The sequence below is a fragment of the Gossypium arboreum genome, chromosome 5, assembly GCF_025698485.1.
Source record: "Gossypium arboreum isolate Shixiya-1 chromosome 5, ASM2569848v2, whole genome shotgun sequence".
NCBI classification, from domain to species: Eukaryota; Viridiplantae; Streptophyta; class Magnoliopsida; order Malvales; family Malvaceae; genus Gossypium; species Gossypium arboreum.
In genome coordinates this window covers 68,242,230-68,252,002 of record NC_069074.1, presented here as the reverse complement: position 1 = coordinate 68,252,002, position 9,773 = coordinate 68,242,230, and the positions used below count along the sequence as shown (strand labels likewise).

At 35.1% G+C, this 9,773-nt stretch overlaps 1 protein-coding gene and 1 long non-coding RNA gene across 3 annotated transcripts; both read right to left on the bottom strand.

Moving 5' to 3' along the window:
- Positions 1-3,405: 3,405 nt before the first annotated feature.
- LOC128293105 (uncharacterized) lies at positions 3,406-5,036 on the bottom strand. The gene is made up of 2 exons (XR_008283160.1): positions 4,783-5,036; positions 3,406-3,754 (listed from the first exon to the last, which is right to left on the bottom strand). It is a non-coding gene; the product is annotated as an uncharacterized LOC128293105 (long non-coding RNA).
- A 1,185-nt stretch (positions 5,037-6,221) lies between these two features.
- Positions 6,222-9,416, bottom strand: LOC108453673 (TORTIFOLIA1-like protein 4). 2 transcript variants are annotated; one of them, XM_017751922.2, is made up of 4 exons: positions 8,399-9,416; positions 8,181-8,286; positions 7,361-7,941; positions 6,222-6,793 (listed from the first exon to the last, which is right to left on the bottom strand). In XM_017751922.2, exons 1-4 carry the CDS (start codon positions 9,212-9,214, stop codon positions 6,281-6,283), a joined length of 2,016 nt encoding a protein of 671 aa, XP_017607411.1. In that variant the 5' UTR covers positions 9,215-9,416; the 3' UTR covers positions 6,222-6,280. The 2 variants fall into 2 exon arrangements, with proteins under 2 accessions (XP_017607411.1, XP_017607413.1); XM_017751924.2 differs by having other exon boundaries at positions 7,361-7,935.
- Between the last annotated feature and the right edge of the window lie 357 nt (positions 9,417-9,773).

Below are 9,773 nucleotides of genomic sequence, written 5' to 3'. Positions count from 1 at the left end.
TGGAGTGAATGACTTGAATGGTATGAAATGGTTAAATGCATGGTTAAATAAGGTATGCTTAAATTGTGAAAATAAATTCTTATGTTTTAGGTAACTTATTGAACTTTGCTTATTAATATCTTAGTTAAAGAAATGATGATTGTATGAGTATAATAGTAATAAATGGTTGTTGTTTCATGATTGAATTGTGGTGTCAACTAGTGCCAACTAAGGAATATTGGTTAGACACTTAGGTTTAGTAAATTAAGTTGAATTTGGTATGTTTTGGTGTCTTCTATCATGTTGTTCAAGGGTCTAATGCATTGGTTTGTGGTTTTAGAGATCTTTGGTCAAATTTGAGTTATTGTTGAAGGTATTTTAGGCATACACAACTAGTGACATGATCTGCCACACAGCCGTGTACCATACACGGGTGAAGGACACGGCCATGTAGTCTGTTCAATTTAGGTGTAGGATGAATCACGGCCTTAAGTTGTCACACCACCGTGTGACCCCTATTTTGCATTCTTGCCATATTTTTCTTAAATGCTTCAAATTAGTCCTTGCTTCATTTTCAATTGTTTTAGGACTTTCGTAAGCTCAAATTAACCCTGATAATGCATGATTATCATGATTTTGATTATATGTTTGATTATTAAATTATATTTAAAGAAAATTGAACTGTGATAGCTTATTTATGTTTGGTAGCATCCTATAACCCTAATCCGGTGATGGAGATGGGTAAAGGGTGTTACACACTACTCCGATGCCCAAGACAAGGCATCTCCCTAATTGGACTTGATAGATGGCATATTAGTCTTTCAATCAGTTTTCTAATTTTTATTAAATTAAATACATATTTAGGTTCAACTACTACTCCGAGTTTTCTTTTTGTATTATGATCCGACCACGTAATATTGCTTAGTATTAATTTAAACATTAGACAACCAATGAGTCAATATTTGCTTCTATTTTGTTTTGCATGAAAAAACCATGTGAGGACATTATACATAGTATATTAATGTAATTCATGAATTATTTTATTAACAAATCTGTTAAAAAAATTACAAGTTTACAAATGAATTACTACACTTAGGGCACCAGATCTAACATAGTATTGCTCTTCCTATTGCCCTTCAAAAAGGTAAATGACAATGTACTTATCCCATTTCATCCTTTGTTTCTTATGACCATTTGTCACCTATAACTAGTTCTTTTATTGCATTTTTAGGCTCTATTTTGATTCCTAGAACTATTTGAGAGGCCTTGTCTCATTCTGGCTGGGAAGAAATGCAATGATAGAGTAAATGATTGCTTTATATGGTAATGGTACTTCGGAATTGGTAGATCTACCTACTGGTAAAAATGCTATTGGGTGTAAATGGGTGTTTACTGTCAAGGTTCATCCGGATGAGTCTATTAGACGTCTAAAGGCTCGACTTGTTGGTAAAGGTTATTCTCTAACTTATGGTGCTGGTTATTTTGATACTTTCTCTTTAGTAGCTAAGTTGGCTTTAGTTGGCTTGTTTATATCTACGGCAGCTTCATATGATTGGCCTTTACACTAGCTTGACATAAAGAATGACTTTTTACATGGCGATATTTAAAAAAGAAGTCTATAAGGAGCAACCACCAGGGTTTGTTGCATAAAAGGAGAGTGGGAAAGTTTGTTGTCTTTGAAAATCTTTGTATAGCTTGGAATAGAGTTTGCGAGCTGGTTTGGATGGTTTAGTAAGGTGGTCCTAGAATTTAGTTATACAGAAAAGTAGTTATGACCACTTGTTTTTCTACAAGCATTCAAAGACTTGCATGATCTTATTAGTGGTTTATGTTGATGATATTGTCATTAGTAGGAGTGATGATGCTGGTATTTTGGCATTTAAGTCCTCCATTCATACTTGGTTCCAAACAAAAGACTTGGAACACTTGAAATATTTTATTGGAGTTGAAGTTACCAAAAGTAAGAAATGTATATTCTTGTCTAAGAGGAAATATGTTATTGACTTATGAGAAAAAATTAGAAAATCGGGATGTAAGCCATACAACACACAAATGGATTCCAGTTTGCAACTTATGAACAAAGATAGTGATCTATTTGAGGACCTTGAGAGGTATAGAAGACTAGTTGGGAAACTGAATTATCTCACAAATACTCTCCCCAACATTGTGTATTCTATGAGTGTTGTGAATCAATTTATGTCTTCACCAACATTTAAACATTAGACAGTGTTGGAACAAATCTTGTGCTATCTAAAAAAAGGTCTAAGTTGTGGTCTTTTGCATCAAAATAATGGGCACACAAATATTAAGTGCTTTACAGATGCAGATTGAGCATGACCTAATATGGATAAGAAGTCTATTACAAGATATTGGGTCTTTATTGGAGGAAATTTTATCTCTTGAAAAAGCAAGAAGCAAAATGTAATATCGTGGTCAAGTGTAGAATTAGAATACAAAGCAATGGCAAAGTTTGTGTGTGAGACTATGTGGTTACAACAATTATTGAATAAACTAGCCTTTTGAGCGTTAGTGTCAGCGAAGCTTTTGTGTGATAACCAAGTTGTTCTTCATATATCTTCTAATCTATTATTTCATGAATGGACCAAACATATTGAAGTGGATTGTCATTTTATTCATGAGAAGATTCAACAAAAACTTGTGCTACAGGTTATGTCAAAAGAGGAGATCAATTGAGAGATATCTTTACAAAAGCCTTGAATGGACCGTGAATTGATTATATTTATAACAAGTTGGACATAATCAATATCTATGCTCCAGCACATCTCTAATAAAATCTAATATTTATTTAGATAAATTTATAGGAAATTATGTAGTAGATTTGTAGGGACTTAAATTTAATTAGATTATATTTTCTTTACTTGTAGAACAAGCAGTAACTTAAATATAAATGATTCTTTGATAGAATAAATACACAAAAATTCTATTCTGAATTTCTGCTCTTTTGCTTCTCCTGTCATTCTCTAATTTCGTTACAACCATAAGACCTATTACCCTTGCTACAAGCAGATGATTGTGGGAAGGGTGTTACAAGAATTTGGTTTATCTTGGGCTGCGTCCGCAAAATGAGCCTTTTCTAGCCAGACTACGGTAATAAATGTAATGGTCTTAGCAAATATTTTCCTTCAAAAGGAAAAAGAAACAGAAAATGCCTGAGCTAGGGTCAATAACGTAGCAATCAACTAATATTTGTTTAATTTGATGTTCACATACATACGATTACATCTATATATCCAATTAAATTACACATTAAAATTAGCAACTTAGAAAAAATTTGGTAAGCAAGCTTTAAATTATTCGTTCTTAAATATAAATGATTGGATATGTATTCTTCATGTTTAATTGAGAAACTTCAAATGAATTCTTTAGGTCGAGGCAGCTCAACCCCACAGCAAGGAAACATCTCTGTTTTTCTCTTGATGAAATTCTTCATTAAGATTGAAAAAGTTAAATGCATGATGCAATCATAAAAATATAAGCTAATTAATGCCAAGCCGAAATCTTCTTCTATGTACATGGATGAAGCCTCTCTATTAGCCTACTGGCTATTGCTAAAAAACAGGTCAGTAATGTAGGCAAGGAAGACACCATATTTGCAAACCCTTGGCTCTAATATTGCAGTTACTGACTACTGTCTCGTGTAACCGGCCAAACCCCTTCGCATCTCTACAACTTGATTCATTGTGTTTTATCATCCGAGACATTTGTCTGCTAGCTTTGAGGCTGGTTCTTGAAATAGCTCTTGAGTTGAAGAGATCTGATAGACAAACAGAAAACAGATCAAACAATTGATTTGTTGAATCAAACACTTGCTTTTGCCTCTTTTGCAGGAAGATGAAAATATGATGGAATGTAACATTAGCTCCACTCTTTCAATTATTATGCACTATCAACATCTATATACAAAGTTGATCTATACATAAAATACCTTCAATACAATTATGACACAACAAATTGCCAGGTGTACATGACCTTAATATTTCAGGGCTCAAATTCCGATGTGGCCTAACACACATTTTGTAGGGGTTGAGGCTTGAAGGTGCTGGCTTTCAAACCTCCAATGCACTATGCTCTAATAACTTTGTAAATTTTCTATGGTTTTAATAGGTTTTCCTATTTTGTGGATGTAAGCGAGTTTGCAATACTACATTAATGTCCATCTCCTTCAAAACCCCTATAGATGTAAATTAAAGTAAGATACTGGAATTATTTATCAAATTTAACTATTTTATAATCTGAAAAAAGGTGAGAAACAATATATAGGGAATTATATAAACTAAGGCTGTATTTGGTTGATACTTTTGTTATTTGTCTTTTACTTTAAAAGTAGTAAAGCAAGCATGTATTTGGATGACAAGAAAAATATTCTTTGAAGGATCATATGCAAATATATGTAAATTTTTTTACACAAAAAATACATAACTACACTTCTACACTTTTTTTTTTTTCATTTCAGATCAGCAATTCTATTACTTTTTACCTTTTGCTTTCTAGCAATTTCTTAAAAGACAAAAGTAAATAGAAAAGCCATGAAACAAAGCCACCAACTAAACCAAGACTAAAATGTCGAATTTTTCTTTTTCAATAGTAAGATTTGTTAAAGCGTTTGTTTTTCAGGAGGAAAAAATCGAAAGCAAATAACAAGCAACACCTGTTGCCACTTTAATAAAGTAACTGACTCAAGTGAACAAAGCCTCTAGACAGCCATAAACTATAGCAAATTCGAAGAGCATTTATTGATTTGAATAAAGAATTATATAATAAAACACAGTGAAATTACATTACCTGCTTCTAAGGTTTCATTGATGAAGTACAACGAACTAAAGTCGTCCCATCAGGATCGCTACCATTTCCAAGCTGAACCCTCTCAGCATTTTGAATGGTATTCTTTGACAATCTATTTGAGGACCCTGAATTATCAGTTATACCGTTGCAACCATCAGCCACTGGATTCATTATAAATCCACCGCAACCTTGATGCTGATGCCTTTGGCTCACTGCTGGTATATACGTTTCAGCGAGAATCTTTATCAGGTATGTTACGTGCAGCATTTAGGAAAGCATGCCCAGAAGAAGATAACCTTGAAGTAGAAAACCGACCTTCAGGTTTCCTCCAGAACTTGGGACTCAAAATTCTGTACCAGGCAGCTTGCAACACGTTTTATCTGCAGAATCCATGTTTGGAATCCTTCCATTTGAAAGAGACAAATCATAAGATATTTCATCCAGAGCCATCTCCAGGCCATTCACGCGTGTCTCTAGAGAATTGATCCCACTTTGGGAGCTCCCAATGAATTTCTGGAATCAAATGAAGAAACGTTATAAACATGTCAGTACTTCAATTAAAATTAAAACAGCTTAACATTACCGAAGTATGGAACAAAGTGGATTTATCTCCACCTTAAATAAACTCCAAATAGTACTCTAAAAGGGTAAAAGAAAAGATGAAGAGGATTCTGAGAAAGATGAGTGTATTGCATAGACAATGTATATACTAAGTCCAACTTCCTTGGTCGTAAGAACATACTAATCATTCATTATTCTTCTTAAAACAAAGGAAAACATTAATAATTAATTCTTGGGATATACTCCAGAATGAATACCCCAAATTATCCTCCAAAGAATGGCTAAATAATAGAAGCAAGCACAATGTCCATCTCCTTCAAAACCCCTATAGATGTAAATTAAAGTAAGATACTGGAATTATTTATCAAATTTAACTATTTTATAATCTGAAAAAGGTGAGAAACAATATATAGGAATATATATAAACTAAGGCTGTATTTGGTTGATACTTTTGTTATTTGTCTTTTACTTTAAAAGTAGTAAAAAGCAAGCATGTATTTGGATGACAAGAAAAATATTCTTTGAAGGATCATATGCAAATATATGTAAATTTTTTTACAAAAATACATAACTACACTTCTACACTTTTTTTTTCATTTCAGATCAGCAATTCTATTACTTTTTACCTTTTGCTTTCTAGCAATTTCTTAAAAGACAAAAGTAAATAGAAAAGCCATGAAACAAAGCCACCAACTAAACCAAGACTAAAATGTCGAATTTTTCTTTTTCAATAGTAAGATTTGTTAAAGCGTTTGTTTTTCAGGAGGAAAAAATCGAAAGCAAATAACAAGCAACACCTGTTGCCACTTTAATAAAGTAACTGACTCAAGTGAACAAAGCCTCTAGACAGCCATAAACTATAGCAAATTCGAAGAGCATTTATTGATTTGAATAAAGAATTATATAATAAAACACAGTGAAATTACATTACCTGCTTCTAAGGTTTCATTGATGAAGTACAACGAACTAAAGTCGTCCCATCAGGATCGCTACCATTTCCAAGCTGAACCCTCTCAGCATTTTGAATGGTATTCTTTGACAATCTATTTGAGGACCCTGAATTATCAGTTATACCGTTGCAACCATCAGCCACTGGATTCATTATAAATCCACCGCAACCTTGATGCTGATGCCTTTGGCTCACTGCTGGTATATACGTTTCAGCGCGAGAATCTTTATCAGGTATGTTACGTGCAGCATTTAGGGAAAGCATGCGCCCAGAAGAAGATAACCTTGAAGTAGAAAACCGACCTTCAGGTTTCCTCCAGAACTTGGGACTCAAAAATTCTGTACCAGGCAGCTTGCAACACGTTTTATCTGCAGAATCCATGTTTGGAATCCTTCCATTTGAAAGAGACAAATCATAAGATATTTCATCCAGAGCCATCTCCAGGCCATTCACGCGTGTCTCTAGAGAATTGATCCCACTTTGGGAGCTCCCAATGAATTTCTGGAATCAAATGAAGAAACGTTATAAACATGTCAGTACTTCAATTAAAATTAAAACAGCTTAACATTACCGAAGTATGGAACAAAGTGGATTTATCTCCACCTTAAATAAACTCCAAATAGTACTCTAAAAGGGTAAAAGAAAAGATGAAGAGGATTCTGAGAAAGATGAGTGTATTGCATAGACAATGTATATACTAAGTCCAACTTCCTTGGTCGTAAGAACATACTAATCATTCATTATTCTTCTTAAAACAAAGGAAAACATTAATAATTAATTCTTGGGATATACTCCAGAATGAATACCCCAAATTATCCTCCAAAGAATGGCTAAATAATAGAAGCAAGCACTAGTAGGCTTTTAAAGAATCACATAATGTACTAGGGAATATCACAAAGACAAGCAGCCAAGGAATTCACTGAAAAAACCAAAATAAAAACAGAGTAAAAAATAGTAACTTCCAGATAAGAAATCACTAAAAGCATTCCAGGGTAAGTGCAAAACTAAAAAAAAAAAAAAAAAAGACCTACATAAAGAGAGAGAGGATATTCAGCTCCAGTAAACTACCTGGAGGAGATTTAATAGATTGGATTGCTGGTCTTCAATCTGAGCAAGCTGTTCACGTATCAAAGACAGATCTTCAACCTCTTTGCGGTTCTCATCAGCTTCTACAGCTGCTTTTTTGTCATCAAAATCTAAATTCTCATCATGAAATGGAACCACCCGAGATCCAGTTTTCAAACCTCCATATTTCTGAACATTTTCATCACGGACCTTAGCAAAGAGTACACGTTTTGTCTCCAACCTAGAATCTCTGCTGTCCCCAATTTCTCTCGACTCCATTACTCCAAGGTCACCATTCTTGATATTATCATAGGCCTTAAAAAACAGAGACTTCCTCGGCTCAGCAATTTCAGTCTTACAACCAGAGGGTTTTGTGCGGTCCAACTTACTGAAATCCGATATATTCCAATTCCTATAATTACTGCTCAGGTGTGTCTCTTTCTTGGCAGTGGGCTCGGTTGAAGCATCCGATGGAGGCGACCTGCTTGTGGGGACTACTTTCTTTGATTGTAGAGTTCTAAAACCAGCATTATCGACACTTTTTGTAACTGAAGGAAAGCATCCAAAGCTACCATTACCTGTTTCTACGGGCAAAGCACAAAAGCATATAAATGATAAAAGAAATAGTTGTAGCAGTAGTCACCAAGCATAAAAATTTACAGCAGCAGAATAATAGTGACAATTGAATTTTCCTGTATTTAAACTAAAAAGAAAAGTAAACATGTTGTCCATTTAATGCCAAAATTTCTGGGTTTGGACATGAGTAACTTCCAAACATCAGAAAATTACAAGTTAAACAAAATTGAATATTTCTTTATTATACCTACTGAAGATGAGTCGGACTGAGAAGGAGCTGAGACCTCACAAACTCCAGGAACTTCCTTCCATAAATCCAAACTACGATTGAAAGTTTCTCGTACAATCTTTACCTGCAGCAGCAAAATTTTCACAAAAGGATAAAGCACTCTTCTTATTTTTCCTTCTTGGGAAAAATCGATTAATTATTAAATAATTACTGGGTAAAGATACACAAGGATGCACCTTATCAAACCTCTTATTTTCTAGAGCCACCACACACGCCGATTTAAACTCCGCTGTCAGCTCTTTCTCCGCCATCGCCACTTTCCCCAACGCCTCCGCTGCCGCCTTTCTCGTTGCCCAATCTTCGCTACTCAAAGCATCCACCGCACAAGGCACCAACCAATCCAAAACACTTTTACTTCCGGCACCGCCAACACTAGCGACGCTTCCTATAACTCCAAACACTGCTGCTTTCGCCTTGAAACTTTCGTTCCTAACTAACTTCCCTAACTTCGGCAACACCTTCCGAAGCTGCTCCGACTCAGGATCCGGAGCCGCATCGATCGCCGCCGCCAAACACATCGCGGCTCCGACCTGCGAGTTCACGTCTTGCTCCACAACGAGCATTTCGATCAACGGCTTCGACAAAACCGAAAACGGAGGTTTAGTGATGTGAGACGACATTGCGGCGGTTGCCTCGACACAGGCGGATCGGACGGCGGAGTCAGGGTCTCGTAGCCGGCGTGAAAGCGTGGAAACCATCTTAGAAAGGTGAGGAGACAGTGCGTTGCCGTGCGAACGAGACAACAACGTCAAAAGGCAAACGCATTGTCTCCGAACCGGAGACTTGGATGAAGAATCGGTGCCGTAGAGGCAGTTAAGGAAGGGAGAGATGGAATCTGCAGTGAGGTTGCGAGCGATGGAGTCGAGCTCGGCGGAAGCGACGGCAAGAGTATCGCGGTCAGCGAGCTTGTTGAGGCAAGTATAAACGCGTTGTTTGAGATCCTGCGGTTGCGGTTGAAGAATCGTCGTCGGAGATCGGTTCTTGAAAGACATTGTTGTTTTGGCGCTAAGTTATGTATTTTCAGATAAATTTTGGGGAAATAGAGAGAAGCGGTGAGTTTTGGTGGTTTTGGGAAATGGCGGCAGCGGAAGGGAGGCGATGGTTGTCAGTTATTATAGTCATAAAAATAATAAATGAAGCTTGCAGGGGCCTTTATCCATTAATTACAGTTTTCTTCCTTTCTTTTCACATTTTCATATTAAATTATTATTTTTATATGTGGCATAACTAATAATATTTCTGCGGGTGAAAAAAAATATTATTTTAAAAATAATTTAATTATTTTATCAATTAAGTCTTAGCTTGATTAATATTAATATTATTATTGTTAGTGCGAGATAGCGTGAGTTTAAATCGATAAATATAATATGATAAAAATTTACAATGAGATTAAGTTAAAAATATTTAATTTTCTCAATTACAATAAATAATAAAAAATTTATTTATATGGTTTTAATACTTTCAATTGAGTTGGTTTTGCAAATTAATTGCGTGTCAAACCAATTAGAGAAATTATGAATTTTTTATTTAAAATAAGTTATATTATTTTAA

Excerpts from the sequence above, each read along its gene's own strand:
- LOC108453673 (XM_017751922.2), bottom strand. The coding sequence starts at position 9,214 with ATGTCTTTCAAGAACCGATCTCCGACGACGATTCTTCAACCGCAACCG. Across the intron at positions 8,287-8,398 it reads AAAATAAGAGGTTTGATAAG|GTAAAGATTGTACGAGAAAC; the intron begins GTGCATCCTTGT and ends TTGCTGCTGCAG. Across the intron at positions 7,942-8,180 it reads GTCCGACTCATCTTCAGTAG|AAACAGGTAATGGTAGCTTT; the intron begins GTATAATAAAGA and ends CTTTGCCCGTAG.